Below are 24,118 nucleotides of genomic sequence, written 5' to 3'. Positions count from 1 at the left end.
GGCAATTTCTAAATCAAGCATTTTGGAAAAAATGCAATGGTACTGCTTGTTATTAAATGGTCGATTAACAGGTGAGAGCCAGAGAGACACACAGCACTAAGAGATAAACAACATAGACCACAGGTTTACTGGGAGAGCTGTTTGAAACGCATTATTGTTAAGAGGCCAAGCATTATTTCCTGAGTTTGCTCCACATAATCCAAAAGAAAGAACTTTGTGCTTTTAATATGTGTATGTGTATCTCATACATATATACACATACAAGTATATATATCACATGTATATATCACATTACTCAAGAAGCATACCGTCAGGCTCAAGGGTCCCTCATTTCAAACAGGAAGTGAGTGTGCAGTGTGTGATTGGTCAAATAGTTGAAAAACTCGGGGACATGGGTTGGGTTTTAAGTGGGTGATGACCGGGAGTTCAAACCTAATCACATGGTTAAGTATGTACTTATAATTTGGATTGAGCGTGTTGCCTGGGGCTTTAATAGTCTGACTGTCTGTTTTAATGTCACAGGTGAAAACCAAACGCAAGTGGATGTGGGATATTTAGTGGTTTTCTAAATGTACCATCTTAGAATGTGAGGGTCACAGGAACGTACCAAAGGTGGAATATCTTCAACATGAATGTGTGAAAGGGGCCATAATCCCTCTAGTCAGGAACAGCGATTGTACTGGGAGTTCATCAGATTTGATGGTTCTTTGTTTCAAGTTCATGATTGCTTTTTGATTTTTGTTGATGTTTCACTTGTATTTTGAGTTCAAATAAGTCCTTATGTTTCGTTCAGTAGCGTGTGCTCTGAACAGACTGCCGGGCCCCTGCCTCTGAATCAACAGGGGAAGGACAACTGGGCATGCTCACATAACAATATGACGAGAGAGGAATGCCTGGCGCTGTAACCCTACCCCTTTCACCACTCCACCAAGCCTCCATCACCTGGCCCGCCAGAAGTGGCCCTGCCTATTACTGAGCTAACCTAGTGATGGACTGAGGCTTTAGTATCACCTAGGGCAATCCCTGGAGGGCCGGGGGGGTGGCGATGGCAGTTATGGCTCCCCACTAAGCCCCCGCTGGGATATTAATAGACATCACTTGGCTGACATTGTCCTGAGGATTAGAATAAGAGAGAGCATGTAAGTCCAAGTGTTAGTGTATTTGTGTTGTCTCTTGCTTGCCCGTGTGTGAATTTCATTTTTGAGTTCTGCCCCTAAATAGTAACCCGACCTCTGATCGTATTAAAGATATACAGTAAATATATAATGCAGGGTGATAAAGTATGCCAAGCGGTGGCCAAAGTATAGCCAGGCAGTCATAATAAAAGCGCTTTTCTGATCTCATTGGCCAGCCGGCAGCATTGACAAAAAAAAATTGACAAAAGTTATCGCTGATGTACAAGTTCAGTGCGGTAACCATTATGGCAAATTATGACTATTAGTAGATTCTGGTGATGCAGCACCATAACAAGCCAGGTAGTGATGACCTCACAAGGTTTTTGTAATTCCCAAGAAACAAAGGAAGTTTATCAGCAAACATCCACATCTCACACAGACACAAAGATAGATACATGGGATTTTACAAAATTTGACTCTTTATTTTGCATCAGTGATCACATTTTTTCACTTAGTTAACATGTATATTATTGCAAAAGAAAATAATCGAAGGAAACCCTTTTAATGTCCAGAAGCGGAGCTACACTGAGCACAAAAGCTAAGCGTGGCGGAGTTTTTTGATCATTAGTGGCGCGTCTGGGGCAAAAGGAGCAAAACGTGTGTTCACTGTCATTATTAGACCTTTTTGATTATGTTATATAACAAACAAAGTCAGTGGCGTAACGTCATGGTGATAGGCCCCGGTGCAAATCATTTTTTTGTGCCCCTGGACAGGACTTCCGAGCGGGGGGGGGGGGGGGGGGGCACCGGTTGCACTGTCGATATTTACGCCACTGAAAAAAACCTTAATTAAACTATGCATCAATATCAATTGTATGATTTTTATTAACACATTTGCAGGGTTAGCAAGGGAGGTGCCACCATTTTAATACTAGCCTCAGCGGCAGTGATCGGCTGGCACCGCAAACAGAATAAAATAACTTGAAGTCATCCCAGTCAACCCAAATGTCTGCGTCCATCTCCTCACTCCTTAAATCAGATTAAGAGCTCTGTGTTTACACGATGCAGTCACCAGTCCAAAGCGAGAGGGGGAGGCATGTGCTTGCGTAGTAGCCTACATTTAGCTTGTTGCTAATCTACTACGGCTGCCCATTATACATCATTTCAAGCTTCGGCTAATCATTTGGTTTTTTTGAATGTTTGGATACATTTTTTTCAATTCCTTATGGCCACGATGACACGAAAACCATCCCTGCCGCGGCCAACGCTACGCTGTTGGCTCAGTGTAGCAGGGTACAGCGTGTAACCCCATGCAACAGCGTGTAACCCCATGTAACAGCATGTAGCAGCCTGTAACATCCTTTAACAGTGTGTAACAGCATGCAACAGCATAAGCTATCACTGAATGAAAAGGAGCATATAAATATACATATAAAGCATAACTTGTGTTTGTGCTAGAGTTTCTAGGTTTAGCCAAAACAAAACTGTCCAATATCATAGCCTATATAAGAACACACATTTGAAAGCATGATTATGTCATCCATAAATCAAAAAAGTTGTACTTGATAGAGAACACAATAAATATATTTCTTATCGGAATGAACTATGTGGCATATATAGCAGCAACAATAGCAGTAGGCACTACGTAGGTCTTTAAAACATCTGCATGAAAATCTACAGAAACTTTAAATAAATGAAATTCCCACTTCATTAGTATGTGTGTTTAATGGCTCATTTGTATTGCAAAGTATGTTTCACATTTAAATTGCTTGTCCGGTTGTGGTCATTTAATCCCTATTGATCGACAGCACCCATATTCACATTGAATTAGCCTGCACTATCAATATTGAGCTGGTCGTCTGGGAAAGTCGCCTATCCTCTTGATTAAAATACTTGATTAAAAATACTTCCAAATCTACATGTTGGGCATTTGGCATTAAATTAATTTCCCACATGTTCAACTAAAACAAAACAGCATTCTTCAATCAATGTATTTTAAATGTTTTTACCATTATTTGTATTAAAGCTAAAGTAAGTACGATGGGAGATGTGTAAAGAGATTCCCCCAAAATGTTCCCTCACTGCATCCTTATTCAATTCAAATATAGCTCGCAAGTATTAGCTTCAGCAACTTGAATGTATATGAGCTAAAATATACTAAATAACATGCAAATTCATGCAAAACTTCTACATGACTACTTATATAAAAAATATATTTTCATTTTGTTTTCTTATGAGCCCTCATCGTTACATAAGGATACTCTGCACACTGACAAGCATCACGTATATTGTTTAGTTACAAAGAAAAGAGGTTTCAGCCGACACCAACACCTTTCTTTGTGATTAGAAGAGCTTGAAGGCCAGCCAGTTAATAAAGTTAGTCAGGAGCTAAGCGTTTTACTGGCATCAATGTTTCAGATTTGATGATTTCTAAACTGTAACGCTATTGGTTTACATTCACGTTTTGAGGATGCATACATAACAGTAAAATGTCATGACCTCAATAAAATAGGAATAATTCACCCTAATATAAATGTGTATAAATTATGGCTTCAACCATGACATCACAGCGCTACGTTTCCAGATGTCGGAATGGGAATCAAAATGGAAACCCTTTTCCCTTTTCAGTTGGTCAATGCAGAAGACCTAGAGCCCGCCTCCGGGCCACGCGGGGTTGGACTTGGGGCCACTGCTCTCTCACGCAGGGCGTTTGGGGTTTCAGGTCAGTGGAAATCAGATATCTACAAATCGCACACATTTGTGCCAAAAAATTGATAATATTTCCTAAATGTAGAATATTTTGAACGGTTCAAGAGTAGGTAAGGGGATTTTAGGATATTACATTGTTGGGCGAATTATTTCTTAAAGACGGAACTCAGCTGTTTATGTTTGTGCAAGGTACTATAGTTTTCGTTGCAAAATCATACAGAATATTTGGTTTATCTTAAAGGTCCAGTCTGTAGAATTTAGTGGCATCTAGCTGAAAGGACATGGCAGAATAGGAAACACACCATTCCTAAGTATGGTTTTATTAGTGTATAATCCCAATAAAATGAGGAACGTTGTGCTGTCGTTACCTTAGGTTCAGCCCTTTATATCTACGTGGGGAGCAGGTCCTCTTCCAAAGCGAGCGCCATGTTGGACCGCCATGGTCCTACAGCAGCCCGATAAGGACAAACTGCTCTAGAGAGAACATGTTCCGAAGAAATGTCTTGCTAAGAGTTGTACATTTACCAAAGATCCTCTTCACTGACATTTGCCTACCCGATGCAGTCGTAGCTAATTACGTAATTTAAGTAGTAACTACTGGCGCATTACACAATACAGGCCAGTACAGGACACCTAATACAGGGCAGAAAAAGACACCTTATACAGGCCAGTATAGGACACCTTCCACAATACAGGCCAGTAATGGACATCTTACACAATACAGGCCAGTACAGGGCACCTTCCACAATACAGGCCAGTACAGGACACCTTCCAAAATACAGGATAGTACAGGACACCTTCCACAATACAGGATAGTACAGGACACCAAAGTTATTGGAAAGGGAAGGATGGGGGGGGGGGGGGATTCAGTTGGTTACAATCTGCAACCTCACCACTAGATGCCACCTCTCTTTTACACACTGGACCTTTAAGTATGTTTCAGATATGAACCAAAAGTGTTCCCCTTATTCATCCTTTCATTGATTAGATGCACAAAAAATTACAAAGCATTAGCAACAGCATAAAAACCTTTACTAGCAATTCCTCCCTTGTAACCACACATACTCATCAGACCAGAGACGCCTGGAAGTAGTCAACCCAAAATGAAGACACATACACATTACACAACCTAGAAAATACTGCACAAATAACTCTACCTGTGCAGATCATGAAACCTCTTACTTCAGTCAGAAGAGGAGCTCCTTCAGGGCTGCGTCTCTTTGGAACCCATCTAATGTGCAGAGGACAGGATTAAGAATAGGGGATTTCAGCCGTCTGGAAGGGCTTTTTAACAGGCAGACATTTTGGGCAAGCGAATTTCTACACCAATTTCAGCCTCTTCTGGAATATCCTGAAGATCTGAAAAACACATCAACTCATTTTATTATTGGTGGTATTTCATCGGTGTAACGTTAATCTGTGTTCATTTATTGTTGATTCATAGCACACTTCTAGTGTCTGTAGCTCATAGCTTGGATGTAAAGCAGCCAAATCTGATTGTTGTTATTAGCATAACACAGCTGATTATATAATACTACCCTGAAGACGCAATTGTTTCTGGAGAGATACAGAAAAAGAAAGAGGGAAAGAAAGATCAAGAAAGACTGAAGGACGTTTGATGCGTGGAATCCCAGGAAAGAATACGAAGCAACACGAATGCACAATGGGTAAATATTCAATGTGTAGCATGTGACTTCAGGAGACATGGTACACAGTGCCGTGTCTCCAGTGCAACTGTTAAGAGCCAGTGCCTTCCTCCACAAAAATCAATGCCTTGCATAAGGCATTGATTGAATGGTTCTGCAAGTACTTGTGTGTGTGTGTGTGTGTGTGTGTGTGTGTGTGTGTGTGTGTGTGTGTGTGTGTGTGTGTGTGTGTGTGTGTGTGTGTGTGTGTGTGTGGTGTGTGTGTGTGTGTGTGTGTGTGTGTGTGTGTGTGTGGTGCGTGTATATGTGTTCTCAAAGAAAAAGAAGAACAAAGAAAAAGAAGTGTGCAGGTGTGCTTTGTAGAGCATTAAGTATGTCAAATAGCATAATTCAGTAAAACACCATACTGTGATTTGACTGATAGTTCTCATGCATCTGATCCATAGCATTGGCCAGCAGTCAAACAAATAGATGAGAACCATGAGACTCAACCACAGCACATTTTAATCAAACAAAGTGGGGCAGGCGATCACTGCTGATAGAGTAGTATTACAATTACCGTGAGAAAAGTGTAAGTATATCCTCATTGATAATTGATTAATTCAGTAATAATAACGATAAGATGGACCATGTGTGAGCTGGAACAGTGTGTGTGAACAGTGTGTGTGAACACTGACCCCTGGGGCTCTCCGAGCGGCCAGACGATCTCCTCTCATCGTCATCGGAGAGCACCTCCTCCTCCGCATCACTACAGTCCTGCAGCTCGTCGAATGCGCCGTGGGGGTCCCGGCAGGAGTCCAGCTCGTCCGTTCTTGAGGTTTGCTTCGAGTGGAACTAATTCAGTCAACATAGAAGGAAGAAGTTACACTCAAATATTATTTTAATGTCCCATATGTTACAAAATATAGTTGATATTCTACCTCTATTCAATGCTGCATAATAAAATACACAGTTTTATTTCTCTAGTGACCAAACCCCTGACTAGGAAACCTATTTTCCAGAATATTCTAGAATTTAATAAAGAATGAAACGTGTCTCGTCTGGGAAATATCTGCAGTCAAAAACGTTGCATGCGCAAGACAGCCGGTCATTTTATACTTTATGCTAAGTTGTTGTTCTTTTACCCACATTATCAACCGTTCCTGGTAGTACCCTCACCCAACAACAAGCGGGTGAATGTATGGAGCTTCCCGTGGGCACAGCTGAAGAAGTGCCCTGACCCAAGCTCCCTTACTTTGCCACATGTAAGAGGGAGAGGGCAATGACATCTTACTGGGGATCCACAACTATCTATCAAACAAAAGCACCAGGTCTTGATGGATCATGTGCGACTCCCCAGCACCCACTAGCTACCTCCATGCACTCTCCAATACCGTTTTCTGCTGCTCTCCAGGCCCTGCAGACCAGATAGGGTGAACCATGCCTGTCCAAAGGGAGCTGAACAGCATCCTGAACGCACCTCAAGTCAAGGCGTAGACCGTGCAGCCCTGGCTGTCCTATCACTTAGCTCAATGCTCCGATGGACGGAGAGGATGGAAGGGAGCTGGTCTGTGACTACCATGAGGACAGGCTCCGGTATAAACGCACCCTTCAGGAAGGCTTCATCATACATTGTTTGGACAAAGGAGGGCGTGAAGGGGGGTTCAGGATGCACTGACATCCTCAAAGGGGCGGCCACACTGGCTGGTGGTGAAGGCGAGGGCGAAGAGCATCACACACCAGGCCTCATCATCTGATCAGGGATTCAGGGGGGGGAAGGGGAGTCCTAACAGAACTAACCCGACAACCATCGTCTCAAGTAGGGAGGAACACGGAAGGGAAGAACCTGTGAAGTCCCCGAAGCATCACATTTCAACCACACTGCCCTGACTGCAACGCTGAAGGCCTCTGACTGGGCTCATGTCCCAGGCAGTGTGTTATGGTCTAATTAAAAGGCAAAATTACTTTAGTGAACCCCTCTGCAAATCTTGTTCTGTTAAAGGTGCTATGCTAAATTAATAATGAATGTACAAATTCTCAACAATTAAGGTAAAACATTGACCTTTATTGTTTGGTTATGAAAGATTCTAATCCTTTGTCAACTATAACGAACCTTCCTGACATTGTTGGGTCGTAATAACTAATAGATCATTATTAAGTAGGGGTTTGACATAAGGGAATTGGGACTAGGACCTTGCAGTGCAGTAAACGTCTGCAGCGCGGTGGAAAGGATCAACTGGTCTTCAAGCACTCATTCCAGACCGCTGAGGACTCAGTGACTGTCTGCTCCCGGAGCAGTCTTAGGATTGATCCTAGTCAGAACATCCAGACCCACTCCAGTGTTCTGGGGGCACTAGCTGGAGTGAGGATTATATAAAAAATTAGGTGATTTTTAAGCAGCGTCAATTGACTTCATATTTACTACGCAATGTTTGTTTTATGTCAAATTTCAAGGGAAGCCTTCAATACTTCAAACCAGAACAGCCGGGATGGGTCTAGGGGAAATCCAGGAAACCCTCGTCTCCATTCATACTGCTGACGAGCTAAAACTGTACACTTCTAAAGCCAATGCTTTTCAACCCCAACCCTATTTAAACGTATACACTCCATACTGATAGGGCGATACTTCACCCCCTTATGTGAAATCAATAGACGCGTGGTGACCACACAAAAACAGAATAAAACACTTGTAACCCAATAATGGACTATCATCGTCCAGCCTTTGGAGAACCCTCCATCGTCCCCACCTGCTGGGTGGACCCGGGGCCCTCCTGGGGGCCCCCCAGGCCGCGGACCTGCCTCTCCAGCTGGGCCCGGGCCTTCTCGCTGTCCCTCAGCCGGCCCTCGGCCCCCCGCAGGCGGCCCAGCTCCTCCTGCAGCAGGCTGTGCTGCCTCTGCAGCAGGGCCAGCTCCCCCAGGGCCGAGCCCGCCCCGCCGTCCCCCGCACCCGCCTCCCGCGACAGGGAGCGCCACAGCCGGCCGGCGTGGGAGCCCGCCCCCGGGCCCTCCTGCCACAGACACAGCTCCAGGATGGAGTCTTGTTTGATGACGGCCCCCTGGGGTACGGAGAGGGGCAAGGGAACGGTTTAGTGATGGAGTTAAGACCTGTCATCTCTCTCTCTTTCTCTTTTAAAGAAAATCCACAAACTGTAGAAAACTATTCACGCTTGGATTTGTTACCCCCCCCCCCCCCCCGAGATCCCAGAGAACCCACCTGAAGAGCGTGAAGATAGGCACTGAGGTTCATGAGCCGATGGCAGATATCCTGGAAGAGAGGAACAGGGGAGGCTTTGAACGCACCACACTCAACCCTCCAGATAACTCTCTGCACAACGTCTGTCTTTAAATCACTTCTTTAAAGCCTTGACCACTTTACCTCACTCCGTGGCTTGTCTCGATTCTGCTTAGGATCCTTCAAAATAAACGAAAAATATGAATGTAGCTTCAACTAAAATTGAGGATTTCAAGCACAGTTTAGGATTCAATGCCATGGGTAAAACACCATGTAATAAACCTTTAATGCATTACTTTAAGTTCAAAAGTAAACATAATAAATACAAATAAATAAATAAAAAGGAAAGCAAAGGATTGCAGGACAGAAAGCTGAACAGCCTTGTACCGACCTTCACGGCGGAGGAATCATTCTCCCCATTGGCCATCATCTCCTGACCATCTGAGCATGGGGAAAGACTTCAGTCACTTAGAGCCCTTTGTTCTCCTAACCACTAAGGTGTGGCGTGGATTAGGCTGCTCCACATCTCATTCTTTACGTCATCAGACGGGAGCACATCACATGAACGTACTGATGACGTGGGCTCCGATGTGATGGTGAGGGCAGTCGGTCACGTAGGAGAGGGGGATGTCCAGACTCACCCCCAGCAGCAGCTCGCTCAGCATGTCCACTAGGGGGCGATGTGACACCAGAGGTGAGACAACAGAAGATAACAGAGGAGTAGCCGGTGTCCCTCCTAGACCAGCGATCCCCGATCCCCAACCCCCCCCCCCCCCCGGAGCCGGTCGTGGACCCGTAAATAAATTATTATGTCATATTTTATAACTTAGGCTATATGAGTCGTGTTATTTCCCCCAACACATAGACTCCATGCACTATTTTGTAGTTAGGAAAAAGGGAAACATTTTGTGAATTGTTCTGAGTGTTTATTTAAGTCTCATGTGACTTTTCTTGTGTTTCTCTCTTAATTGTATGATTCAATATTTTTGCAGTGTTTGAAGGGAGCCTGAGACTTGCTCTAGAATTAGGGGAATACAATTGACTACCGGTCATCCAATTTCTCCACGAACATGCCGGTCCTTGGACCAGTAAGGGTTGTGGACCCCTGGCCCAGACCCCTGGAGCGGTGACGTCCCCGTCCCTGTGTGCGTACTGCGTACCCTCTGCGATGGAGTCCAGCAGCAGCTTCTCAGCGCGCGGTGCCTGCGCCGTGTTGGCCCTGAACAGGTTGCGCGTGTTGATGGGCAGCGGGACCTCGCACGCCCCCGTCACCTCGGCCAGGTCGGAGAACAGGGTGACCCGCTCCTGGAGCAGCTCCACCACCTCCCGATCCTTCTGCTGGATGTCCGCTGAGAGGGTTCCAACCAGAGGCATGGACAGGAGACAGGGAACACCGACTCGTATTAACATGTACCAAAGCCTTTTCATGACACATGTGGTTATGCAAACACTCATTTGTTAATATAGGGAGATCCTGCCATCTACTGGCAGTGTGTCGCATAACGACAAACTTGTTTCTAGAAATCTTGGTGACCTATTTATAGGGGTGATGTATCAACTTTCACCATTGCAACTTTAAAGCCAATTTGATTAAAAAGATTTGACTTTGGATGTAGATTAATTAAACTGTATTTTGTGAGTTAAATCAAAGACATTGCATATATTACATGTTTTACATATACAGTATGTATGATACATTTTTAGGTTGTGATTTCTGACCTTTGATTCTTCTCAGAAGAGCCTTGTCCTCAGTCTCAATGAGTGGAAACTCCTCTCGCGAAGGGCAGCTGTGAAGGAACACATACGGAAGGGTGCTTATTCATAGACAGTCTACTTCGTTGTTATGAGGCCTAGGCCATTTCACCTCAAAGTGATCAACAAACACACGATAAAGAAATCGATACCAGAAATCAAGAGTCAGACAGAAACACCGCCTGCCTGCACACAATGCAAAGCAATCCGAGATGAGACGGGTATAAGTTCCAGGTGGTGAGCAGGGGCGTTTCTAGGTTTATGAAATATCCGAGGCTTAGGCCAGAGGGAAAGGGAAAATGCGTGCATAACCCGCGACACATTTTTTTATATGCTTTATTGCGCATGCAAATTTTTTCATAATGCTTCACATTAATATACAGAAATACGCAGTTTATTATCCCCAGACATCTAAAGTTCCATTCAAGTTATTTCATATATATATATATATATATTAGAGCTGTCAGTTAAACGCGTTATTAACGGCGTTAACGCAAACCAATTTTAACGGCGTTAATTTTTTTTTAACGCGCAATTAACGCAAATTATTATTTAAAAAATGTTTTTTTTTTTTTTTTTTTTTGGGCTCAAAACAAAGAAGCAGTAGCCTGACTGCTATGTTCAAGGCATATCTTTGGATGTTCATCGTTTAATTGCATTATAGGCTTTTTTTTTTGTACCATCCTGATGGTACAAATATTTTGATCAGTATAAGCCAATGTTGTTATCAATAAAAAAACATTTGCACAAGGCAAGCCGATGCACTTCTCCATGTTGATAAGAGCAGTACAATTATAAAAATTAATGGGACAAAGAATTCAAGCGATATTTAGCATAGAAAAAAAAACAACGATTAATCGTGAGTTAACTATGGCATTAATGCGATTAATCGTGATTAAATATTTTAATCGCTTTACAGCCCTAATATATATGTATATATATATATGCATATGTATACATATGTATGACTGGAGATAGGATAGGTTAATTCACTTGAGGTGGTAAACAGTCTGGTTATGTTTTTAAATAGTTTATTCTCTTGCCAGAATGACTATCTAGAAGGACTAGGCTACTTTGAGATGCCCCTGGAATCCCCATGTTGTTTTTTTTAAAGAAGTTGATTTTATTTTAATTTTTTTAGTTTCGGGGCTTTCATGGTGATGCAATGCATTTGAATTAGCCGTAAGCAAGACTGGAATTTTGTGCAATTGGTTAGAAACGCCATAGTGTGTGAGAATAACACTGAATGGAAACCACCTGTCAATCCAAGGTGTGTGAAGCCAACAGTTATCAATGGAGAGCGAGGGGATGTTTTTGGGTTTTATTTTGAAAATGTGGCGCTCTTCCACTCTTATCTGCTCTCTCTCCAACGTGACCCCTATAACCCTTAAAGCCTAACACAGAGGGAGAATGTACCCACTTGGTGACCGCGTGGTGGATCTCCCGCTTCCAGATGTGTTTATCTTCCCTGGAGGCGCAGTGCAGCTCGTACATCTCCGCGGGGGAAGAGCCACTGATCAGGAACATGCCCCTCTCCTGGTTGGCGATGTCTCGTATGATGAGCCCGTGAAGGCAGAGCACGGTAGACTTGTCCTTATCCTGAACAGCCCGAGAGAGAGAGTGGGGGGGGGGGGCAGGAATCAAAGGAGAGGGAGAAGGAAAGGAGGCGAGAGAGAAAATAAGAAGGCAGAAGTGAGCAAGCCCTTGTCATTTAACATTTAGGGGATTTTGCTGATGCTTTTATCCAAAGCGACTTACAAGCATTCATGCACACATTCACACACCGACGGCGGAGTCAGCCACGCTGGGAGACAGCCAGCCCGTCAGGAGCAGTTAGGGTGAGGCGTTTTGCTCAGGGACACTTCGACACTCTAGCTAGGAGGAGCCGGGGATCGAACTAGCAACCTTTCTGTTAGCAGATAACCCACTCTCCCTCCTGAGCTACTTTCACCCAAAAGTCTTCAATAGTCATTGATTTGAGACTTATTAATTAGGGATGGATAAATTAGTCTTACTTCTAGTTTGCTTGCGACAGTTTTGCGGATCCTTTCTGGTATCGTTTTGTTCAAAGGCAACAGAGATCAAGATGTGCTTCTTACCAGAATTGGGAATATGTACCGCTGGTCTTTCTCCTGCAGGAAAACCAGGACATCTGCCATTAGTAGAACCTGCACATCTGTGTTTCCACACACACACACACACACACACACACACACACACACACACACACACACACACACACACACACACACACACACACACACACACACACACACACACACACACACACACACACACACACACACACACACACAGCGTTAGGCGTATTTAATCGACATTTACAAATCTTAGGACGCTGCTTCACATCCTGGCTGATTCCCCGGGTGTGGGGGTCCGTACCTTTGAGCCGGGACCCCGGGTTCTTCCAGAGTAGCGCCCCCTCGTGGACCAGCCTGCGGCGGAGCAGCTCGCTGGCCCGGAACACGCCCCCGTCCCGGACCTTGGCCTCGGCCCGCGGGTCCAGCTTTGCCTGGATCTCCTGCAGCCTGTGGGTCCGCTCCAGCTCCACCACCTGGGGGCGCACGGGGTGGAGGAACGGGGTCACTGGTGTGGATGATATGTCGGCACTCACACTAATAACTCTGAAGGGGATGAAGAGGTCTGCAGTGACCTCAGTCCGGGTTAACGGACTGGGGTCACTCATACACACTCGCACGCACGCACGCAAGCACGCACGCACGCACGCACGCACGCACACGCACGCACGCACGCACACAACACACACACACAGACAGATGAGGTTGGATTGGGGATTTCCTTTAATTGAGTACACCTTTCCACACCTTTCCAATGCCTTAAGAGTTATTAGTGAGGATACAGACTGACACTGACATGATTTTCTAAATAGACCTTCAATCACGTCCACCTCAACGATCAATGATGTTGACATATGGTGTATATATCTTTTCTAGTTTCTTCTTTTTGTCAACATATGTTTTTACAAAAACCTTGATACATTTGATAATAATCCTTGTGAATCAGCGTACCTGGTTGTCAATGGAGCTGAGCAGCTCTTTGATGGAGGAGAGCGCCTGGGCCAGCACCAACGCTTCTTCACTGTCTGCAGGCCAGGGGAGGGTAGCGGGCAGACAGGACTTTAAACATTGCTCAAAGCTTCCCCATCCAAAGTGATGATGAAGCTCATTTTGTCCTCCTGATTAATTCATCGCTGTGCACTTATCAGAGAGAATAGGGAAAAAGGTTTGTTTCAAAGCAAAACATACCGTGTTTTCATTGTCTTTAACATCCTATATCATGCGAAATAAGTCCCACCATACCATTCTTGGCATGAATGTTAATCTAAACAGGGTGGACACGGGAACCCGAGTGCACTCATGGACACCATAGATCAGGGGTGCCCAACCAGTCGATCGCGGTCTACCAGTAGATCGCCGACAGATCCCAAGTCGATCGCGAAGGGGTGAAGAAATTAAATTTGCGCGGTAGCATATACGCGCGGTAGCGCATGTGCTGTTAACAGCAGTTGAAAGCCGTCAACAGTAGTTACACACTCCTAAACGTTGGCATGGCTGAGGGGAAACAAGCTAAGACCTACCATTTTCACCCTGAGTGGGAGGAAGATTATTGATTATCGTTGAGAAGGTGCCGTGCGCAGACGGAATGAAACCCCCATTGAAGTCCGTAGGTTCACCGCCCCCCCCCCCGGCTTGAAGGTAGGTTTGCTGGTAGATCTCGGGAGGTTGGCTACTTGAAAAGTAGATCTTGGGTCAAAAAAGGTTGGGCACCCCTGCCATAGATGGACACCATACATGGACACCATACATTCTTGGACACCATGTGTGTGTTTTCTGGCCGGGCGTCAGAGAGCAGCCTTACCGTTAGTGTTGTCCAGGATGCGCTGGAGGAGGACGGGATACTTAGTGATTCTCTGGGTGACCAGTAGGATACATTCTTGGACACCATGCCGACGTAAGAGGTTCCCTCGACCCACCCGCTACACCGAAACCAGAGAGGGAAAAACACAGCATGATGGGGGAGAGTATCCCTAAAGCAAACTGGAGCTATCGTTTAAAACATCACACCTTGAGGATGACAGAAACCCATACGTGTTGGTGTACATGTAACATAATTATATGTATTCAAAATGGTTGCCTCAATACTTACCCGTATAAAGTACTGGAACTTCTTGTCTTTGGCGAGCAGCTCCTTGTATAGTTTGACAGCCTTCAGGTGGCGACTGCAGAACTCTGCATACGTCTTCCTCATCTCATCTGCACAGTGGCCTGAGAACTGGTGGACAAAGGCACACACACACGCACACACACACACAGACACACACACAGAAACACACACGCACGCACACACACAAACCCACACACACAAACAAACACACACAAACAAACACACAAACACACACACACACACACACACACATATACCCACACAAAAACGTATACACACACATACAAACGAACACACACACACACACACACACACAAATACACACACACACACACGTACACAAACACGCACACACATTTCACATGAGGTTGGATTTAGCGTAGTAGCGCTCCAATAAAGCTCAAAAGATCTTCCATCCATCCATACATAACCGCTGAAGAAGCAAGCTCCTTGTCCTTATCGTGGCCCCTGGTCCCTCACCTGCTCCAGCAGCACGTCGCCCAGCTGCAGGATGGTGAAGTTGTAGGTGGAGCCGGCTTGAAGGCTGTAGTTGCGACGCAGGATGAGCTGCGCCAGGAAGCGAGAGTGCAGCAGCAGCAGCTGGTCCAGGCAGGGGAAGAGGACGTGCACGGTGCCCGGGTCCAGCCCCACGTCCTCCAGCATGCCCTGGCGGAACACGTGGTCCATGATGCGCAGAGTGCGCATGTGGTGCAGCTCCGTCTGGATGAGCTCTGAGGAGATCCAAGACATGAGCTCCCCTCCATTTGTAATCATCACCGGAGGCGTCACACGCATTCAAAGAAACGACGAGAAGCAGAGGGGGAAGCGTCACTCTCACCGTAGATCACATCCTGCCTCTTGATCACGTCTTTGCGGTGGGCCTGCAGGTAGCTGGTGTCCACCGCCATGCTCCAGGAGTCGGCCTCGAAGTCTCGCTCCTCGATGTCCAGCTCCTCCAGCATGGACACGTAGTAGGCCTCTCCTGAAGGAACAGGAGTACTGCCATGGAAACACGTCGCTGGAAACCATGTGTTACACTGCAAAACCAGGGCTTGTTTTTAAATCAAGAAATTCTTGATTTACTCATAATTATGTTATTAAGAGTTATCAATGTGTATCAGGCATCAGACAATTATGTGCCATGAATTGAATCTCACATAATCGATTATCTTCGACTCCTTCGAGCAGATTCAATAGGTTGTCTCTTTTCGCTTCTAGCTGGTCTCTGATAACCGTACACTCGCGTGACAGCCAGGCCACACAAGTGATAGCAACTGTGACTGCTCAAGACTTTGAGGAAGTATGCAGTATCCAACACAACACGGGGGTAGGGAATCAAACCAAACCCCTACCCTCAGTCTTTCAAGACCAAGTTGATCAGCCGGGTCGGAGATGTATATTGAAGGGGTCATGTTTTGCAATATGATTTTTAATAAAATGTTATGTTAAAAGTACACCTTATTATTCTCCCACTGTACATTGCTGCAGCAAACTATTTCATACTTTGTCAGAGACACTAAGTCTCTTTAAGGCCCGCCTTACGAAAAGCGCAGTCTTCTGATCGGTCAGAAGGACTACTCTGTTGTGACTGGTCAACTGCTCAATGAATGTTGGACATCTCAAGCCCATGAGTCCCATGCCACTGCAAACATCGTCTGTAAAAATGTCATGGGTCAGCAGTATCTACTTGAGCCTGAGACGGATACTGAGTCATGTGTTGGATTCCGATGAACCAGAAACACCATCACAACTGAGAATGGAACAGGAGGTTTCACAGAGGTAAGCACTTATTTTGTAGCCATATTTAGGGCATTTTTTTTAAATAAAATATTTTGACTTATTTACAGTAAGTTAAGGCGTAACGCTCTAAGTGTATTTAAGTTGTGCTGGGATGTACTATAGCTTGCATCGCGTGGGGATCCTACTTTGCGAAGTACGGACACTTGTCACAGCCCTCAGGGTCTCCCACAACCATCGGCCATTCCCTGAAGGGCCCAACATGTCCTTGACTTCATCACTGGGGATCCGCCATCATACAGGAACCCTGTTAACTATCATGGTGGGTCTGGACTCCTACGGCCTGAGGACCAGTAGAGCACATGTCTTCCACTGCGAGGGCCCCTGGACATCGTGGAGGGGTTCAGGCCCCTGGACATCGTAGAGGGGTTCGGGCCCCTGGACATCGTGGAGGGGTTCGGGCCCCTACCATGTCAGAACACTGGATCGGTGTAACATACAGGGACAATATGAAAAAGAAAAGCTCAGGACACCCTGACTGTCTGGCCATTTTGCACATTGCTGTTGTTAATATTTGTTTATGTATTCTGCTGTATATTTATGTTTTTATTTAACTATGTATATTGTATATTATAGCTGCTCTTCTGCCAGGTTGACTAATAGCAAAAGATCAACCAACTCGTGATAACGAGTGTTTTTTCTTTCGAAACGTTTCGTCCAATGCTGAGTGATGTAACTTCTGGCGCATTGGATTGCAATAAAAAATTGTATGAGTCACTATTCACACCTTGCTATGTGTGAGTACCCCCATGTTAATGACTTGGAGAGAACGTCCTTTCTTGAATCTCGCCTTCCTCGATATACTAGCGATATACTTTATGCATGTAAGCTCCCCAGGGATCCCTTTGAAGTCTGCATTTATTGATTGTTTCTTTAATATATTACAAATCACATTAAAAATCGAAATAAATAATTTAAAATCGGAAAAACTTGAAATATTGCCTCCATGCACAGTAGATTGAACATCGACCAATCAGATCTGCTCCACTCTCCCCACCCTCTAGAATGGCCGTTGCTTGGTGGCGGTTTGGGAACTGACCGTGACTCTGCCCTCTGGCTGTGTGTTGATGGGATACCGATGAAGGATAGGCATCCTCTAACCCTGAATTACATACCACTGTTTGTGGCCCGCAGGTACAGTATACACTGGGTCCGCTGTCTGTTCTTTGTGCCGTTTGAGGGGTTTCTCATGTGCAGTCATTGGTAATGGTGGCAGCAGTCTTATCACCTACCCTCGTCATTCAGTGACTCCATAGAGACGGCCCTGTTCCTGAAGTTCAGCGAGTCGGTGGACTGGGACAGTATCCTGCGGAAGCCCATCGGAGAGTCCTCATTCAGGTTCCTACAGCCAAAGCGCACACATACACACACAACATTCAGAGGTGCCTGAAATCAACCTTCAGATCGATACCGTCATGTGCCCAAGACAATTATTTGATTCTATGCTATGCTCTATTTCCTTAAAGCATCAGTATGAGGAGTAACATTAAGGCCCAATCCCATTTCTACCCCATACCCCTTCAAAACAAGGGGGAGGGGTAAGGGTAAGGGGAAGGGGTAAGGGTAAGGGGGAAGGGGAAGGGGAAGGGGTAGGGGAGGGGGAAGGGGCAGGGGAAGGGGAAGGGGAAGGGGAAGGGGAAGGGGAAGGGAAGAAGGGGAAGGGGGAGGGGAGGGGAAGGGGAAGGGGAAGGGGGAGGGAAGGGGAGGGGAGGAAGGGGAAGGGGAAGGGGAAGGGGAAGGGGAAGGGGAAGGGGGAAGGGGAAGGGGAGGGGAAGGGGAAGGGGAAGGGGAGGGGAGGGGAGGGGAAGGGGAAGGGAAGGGGGAGGGGAAGGGGGAGGGGAAGGGGAAGGGAAGGGGAAGGGAGGGGAGGGGAAGGGGGAGGGGAAGGGGGAGGGGAAGGGGAAGGGAAGGGGAAGGGGAGGGGAGGGGAAGGGGAAGGGGAAGGGGGAGGGGAAGGGGGAGGGGAAGGGGAAGGGGAAGGGGAAGGGTAAGGGGAAGGGGAAGGGGAAGGGGAAGGGGAAGGGGAAGGGGAAGGGGAAGGGGGAAGGGGTAGGGGTAAGGGGTAAGGGGTAGATTGGGCCACTGGAGCTGCCCCCCTTAAGCTAGAAGACAAGACGATCCCAAAGCAGGACTCACCCAGCGATGTTGTTGCTGGACACGCTCTTAGCCAGAGAGAGGGTGGAGCGGCCCCTCCGCGAGCCCAGCAGCGACTGGCGGATGCTGTCTGAGTGGTAGATGGCTGAGCTGGGCCGCTGCCGCCTCACCGTGGCTGCGGAGGAACACAGAGGGGAGTTGCTTTCCGTGTTGCTTCTACTGTATTTTCCTCCTCATCATCCTCATCTTCAAACCGCTTATCCAAGGGTCGGGGCGCGGGGCCAATAGCTCCAGCAGGGGCCCCAAGACTTCCCTTTCCTGGACAATCTTGGGCCCCCTGACTGCCCGGGGGCCCCAGACCAGGCCGTCAGGGGGTCTGACGCCTGGTCTAATATAGAATAAAATATTATTCTATTTTATTACATATAACTGGCTGTAGACCTACAGCATATAACTGGCTGTAGGTCTACTAACAGTGAGCCGACGAGACAGGGCGTGATACGATGACCGTAAAGTTGGTCGCCGCTGATGTGGAATCGGCTATGGTGACAGTTTAAAGGAACTGGGCGGTATGGCGTCCCTTTTAAATGTCAGACAGGTGAATGCTATGTGTCACAAAGGACTCACTTTTAGTGCGTAGGTTGACGTTCTGCATGGATGAGTTATTTCGCGTCTGTACCATCTTCTGCTGCTGCAAGGTGTTAACAGACAGATCACAGGAAGTGTTATGCAACACAGACTGCGTGTTGACAGAGATTATTAACTTTCATAGAACATAAGCAAGATGATGAAGTCAAAAGTGAGACGAGTTTACTGGTGGAAGAGAAGCAGTCGAGCTCAAGGTTGATCATTTGCATTGTCTCATACCCGCTGTTTCATTTTGACACAGTTGAGCAGGGAGTCTCGACAACGGTTGTGGATGGTGACGTTGCATGCTTGGAAAGAAAAGAAAAGGAACACAGGAACGACAAGCGTGAAGCTTTCTTTGCTTTGTTTTTGCGTCTTTGAGAAATATCTTTCCCAACATTTCTCAAGAAAGAGAAGCTAACAAAGCCATTTCAAAATCTAAACATATTTCATACAAGTTTTAGCGTAGTAAAAACTATTCTTACTGTTGCTCTGCACTCTTTTGAACATTCATCTTTTTTAATCATGAATGGAATCAATAGTAAAAGGTGGACAAAGGGATTTTCAAAGACTCCTAAAATTATCAGCATGGGGGTCGTAGCCCTACAGAAAGAGATGCAATTAGTGACAGAAGGGTTTTTGACGAAAGCTAGAGACCTCATTTGTATGAAAGAGGGCATTAAAGACTACCTAAATGATCAACACCAGGGGTGTAGCCCTACAGAAAGTGATCTAATTAGCAGATAACCTAATGGTCAGGTACAGCCAAAAGTGAGCTAGCTTATTCCCAAGTCAATTTAGGCCACCATAAATGATGATAACTTCCTGTAGTAATATAGCGATCAACTTGATAATCCTAAATGTCATTGCAGCCTTCAGTCATATAAAACAGACCCCAGGTTTTTAATGCCAAAAGCTATCTTCAAATTAACATTTTTAACTGAGGTAGAAGTCAATGTCATCCATTTTGCTTTTGCAGAAACCAGAAACTTGAAGTATTGCTGGTTTATTCGACCAGCAGATAGGGGTGCTGGACAAGAAAAATGCTCATATGGGACGTTTTGGGTCACATTGACCAACATCCCTTTTCTACGGTTTAGGTTGGAGATCCAAAACCACCTTCAGATTGACCTCAGACTGATACATCAGCTCACCCTTTAGACACACACGCTTAGTTGGTGCATCGCAATGCCATTCCATGGTTCAGGGTAAAACATGAACATGCGTTGCACAAGACACACAGTAACGAGGAACCGGTGTGACTCACTCGGGCAGCTCAGGGCCTCCTTGGCCGTTATACTTTTGTTGCAGGCGGAGCACAGGGTGGTGCCTGAGACCATGAGCGAGGTGAACAGGTGGCCGTTGCTGTAGCGGGACTCTCGCTCGCGGGCCTCGATCTCTCGCTCCCTCATGCGCTCCTTCTCCTTATTCTACAAGGATGCAAAAGGTTTTCAGCTCTCTGTCACTGGAATGATAAGCATGAGGAGTTATATAGACGACAAATAACCAAGCCATTTTAGAAACCAGTATGCACTTTAAATCCTTCTAGTCTCATAATGGAATCGATCTATTGTTATAGCAGGTGACACACACAGCTATTCACATATGATTAAAAAATGTATAGCCCTTAATTACATACAAAGGAATAGTGAGTCATCCGTTTGCATCGGGTGGCCTTTTCAACTACTGCTATCAACATCTCATTATTAAAACATGTATTTGTTTAGTGTAGGACACATTACTCTGATGGTCCATTGTCCAGCCTGGATAATGCAAGTACATTCTCCTTTACATCATTGGCTCCCAATCATTCTTTTAAGCTATACATGGTGTAGCACCTACACAAATGTAAATATATATATTTCAGAAACTCATTTGTTTCCCTTCTCTCATCTGTGTTTCAATGTGTTGTTTGGGTCCCTGTCTTGTCTATTGAGATGCTGAATCCGTGGACGCTGGCCTTTTTCTGGATCGGGCCTCCTGTTCCTGACTGTGGCTTAATGTTTCTGGATCGGGCCTCCTGCTCCTGACTTAATGTTTCTGGATCGGGCCTCCTGTTCCTGACTGTGGCTTAATGTTTCTGGATCGGGCCTCCTGTTCCTGACTAATCGTAATTATATGGCAACGATTGAGGCATTTTGAAAGTTAAAATGATTTCATATATATATATATATATATATATATATATATATACACACACACATCCACACACACTCAGTAAATGATATAGCATTGACAGCTGACTCTTTGTTTGTATCCTGCAGAGGAAGTAGCCCGCTAAGACTTCCTCTTTTCAAAGCGGCAGTAGGGAAAGGAAGTTGTTACCAAGGCAACACAAAAAGGGAGGGGTGTACCACAAGCAGACAAATGTACACACAATGGGCTGTTGCACAATCTGAAATGGCTTGATAAATTCATCAGCAACAGCAAACATGTTTAAAATGCCTCGACTAGATGACTAGATAATAGTGTATCTGACTCAAAAAGTTTGCGAATCATAAAAATACATCTCCAAATGACTTAACCCAGCCCCTGTCAACAGAAGATAATGTGCATAACAATTTTGACTCTCCTTCCACAATAGATGTTTGTCTGTTTTTCTTCAGGAATGAAGGCTACCATTCAGCCGTCTGGCCGTGAGTCTTGTGATCATCACATGAACTATTATAAAAGGAGAAGTTAGGCTGGCTAAGAAATGTGGCGCGTAGTAATCATTGGCTCTTTAAACACAAATTATTCCTGGTCCTAACATTGTGGCTTACTGGGCGAAGCACACATTAAAGCCATTCACCCCGCACCTGCTTTCGGTTTAGTGTAGGGCCTGCACCAGGAGACAGGCTCCAGCAGCAGCCATACTCATGTACAGCCATCTTTGGTCAATATTTATACCCTGGTCAAAATACATAAGTACACTAGCCTACCCTCAACAAGAGAACGTACATCGCCTGGTCCCATCGAAATGAAGCATAGGAGCATTTGAAATGTTAGTTTGGTGTTGGTAGTAAAACTGCTCTATCAAATGTTCCTTTCTGCTCCACAACAGTAAAAAAAACAGGGGAAAAACGTTGTGACCAGCCAAGCTCCAGTGTGGGTGTTACGCACGTGGGCTGTATGCAGGTCCTGTGCTATTGGCCCAGATTATCACTGAGTTTCTATATGCGTACATGATCGCTGCAAGATGAATGTGTAAAGTATCTATGCTAGATACATGCATGAAGTATTACTTCTAGATGCATGTGTAAAGTATCACTGCTAGATGCATGCGTAAAGTATCACTGCTAGATGCATGTGTAAAGCATCACTGCTAGATGTATGTGTAAAGCATCACTGCTAGATGTATGTGTAAAGCATCACTGCTAGATGTATGTGTAAAGCATCACAGCTAGAATGATGTGTAAAGAACACAGCTAGAGTATGTGTTAAGCATCACAGTAGATGATGTGTTAAAGCATCACTGCTAGATGTATGTGTAAAGCATCACTGCTAGATGTATGTGTAAAGCATCACAGCTAGATGCATGCGTAAGGTATCACTGCTAGCTGTAGTAATTTAATGTGAAACGTAAAATTGTGGGAATGAAATAAAAAGGAATCAAACGTTTTGGCTGTTACTATTTGTAAACGACTGTAATATAGGACAATACATTGTGGTCTGACAGAGGGAGAAGGGAGAAAGGGACAGATGGAATGGATGGTCTGCAGGACTTTTCTGAGGTTGAATTCTAAATCTTCCACTCTATTCGGGACAATATAAAACAACTGCGAGGTAACACCAGCCACAGACATTATATGGGCAACGGGGGCTGGATAGTTTAATATTCTGCAGTTCGACAGCTGGCCAATATTATATATATATATATCTATATTATCTATATATATATATATATATATATAATATTTTAATAATATATACATATAAAGTTGTAATGCACCATACAGGGACTATTTTGATCATATAGCAAGAGTGTCTACACATTACACACAACATACCCTCACCATCACGCCACATTCCACACACACACACACAAAATACCACCACCAGACACACCCCACAAAAACACGCACACACATAAACACCCACACACAAACACACACACACAAACACCACAACCACACAACCACCCACACACACACACACACCCACCCACACACACACACACCACACACACACACACACACACACACACACACACACACACACACACATCAGAATATTACGTAGCAGTAGATCAAATCCAGAGTTATCAGCAACACGAAATACAGCTGGCTTTGCATTTCCATCTGAATACTTTTTAGTATTGTGTTCTTTTTCTGAAGTATAGACAAGGAATGCATATACATCTTTCTTCCACAATAAAACGGACATCCTAATCACAAGCACAACTTTAAATAAATAAGTGTGTGGCGCGCACACACGCGCGCGCACTCACGCACGCGCGCGCGCACTCACGAACGCACACTGGAAAGTTTCAGTGTGACTCAGAGCCCCAAAATGGAAAGAAAACGTTTGAAAAAGGAATAAGCTCGAAGGGGGTGTTGTACACACGCGCTCCAGCAGCCCTGACACATCCGCACGCAGCCTAACATGCGCACAGGCCTACCTGCTCCCCAGCCCCGAAGTTCGCCAATTAATAGGCTACCTTGATAATAACTATCACGCATTTAAGCCCGAATGTTTGGTTTATCAGAGAGCAACTCACCCGCAAACTGATCTCCCTCATTCTCTCCTGCCGGATTTTGGAAACATCAGCAACTCTAGACATGTCGGTGAACTGTCAGATTCCGTTATAAATAAACCAAACACCTTTCCGTGGTAGTTAAACCACTGAATTCAAATTTGTTAAAGAAAAGAACAAACGGATCCCGACAATTTAAGATTTCCTGTCATAAAAGTAAGCTACGTCTACATAGGTGGCAGTGATTCGTATAACGTGAATGAGAAGCTGTTGAATTTATCACCGCGCC

The 24,118-nt window shown here is 45.2% G+C and overlaps 1 protein-coding gene across 1 annotated transcript; it reads right to left on the bottom strand.

Annotated features, from left to right (window-relative positions):
- Positions 1-360: 360 nt before the first annotated feature.
- arhgef1a (Rho guanine nucleotide exchange factor (GEF) 1a) lies at positions 361-24,118 on the bottom strand. The gene is made up of 23 exons (XM_056582825.1): positions 23,854-24,118; positions 20,422-20,584; positions 19,395-19,462; positions 19,155-19,218; positions 18,570-18,702; positions 17,666-17,775; positions 15,475-15,618; positions 15,117-15,367; positions 14,619-14,744; positions 14,331-14,448; positions 13,481-13,554; positions 12,834-13,005; positions 12,533-12,609; positions 11,854-12,032; positions 10,401-10,468; positions 9,842-10,030; positions 9,253-9,351; positions 9,073-9,122; positions 8,826-8,861; positions 8,664-8,714; positions 8,197-8,505; positions 6,148-6,304; positions 361-5,183 (listed from the first exon to the last, which is right to left on the bottom strand). The coding sequence occupies exons 1-23, from the start codon at positions 23,914-23,916 to the stop codon at positions 5,113-5,115; spliced, it is 2,772 nt and encodes a 923-aa protein (XP_056438800.1). The 5' UTR covers positions 23,917-24,118; the 3' UTR covers positions 361-5,112.

Source organism: Gadus chalcogrammus, chromosome 22, assembly GCF_026213295.1.
Source record: "Gadus chalcogrammus isolate NIFS_2021 chromosome 22, NIFS_Gcha_1.0, whole genome shotgun sequence".
Taxonomy (NCBI): Eukaryota; Metazoa; Chordata; class Actinopteri; order Gadiformes; family Gadidae; genus Gadus; species Gadus chalcogrammus.
The sequence above is the reverse complement of the archived record's forward strand: the minus strand, read 5'-3'. Positions and strand labels throughout refer to the sequence as shown.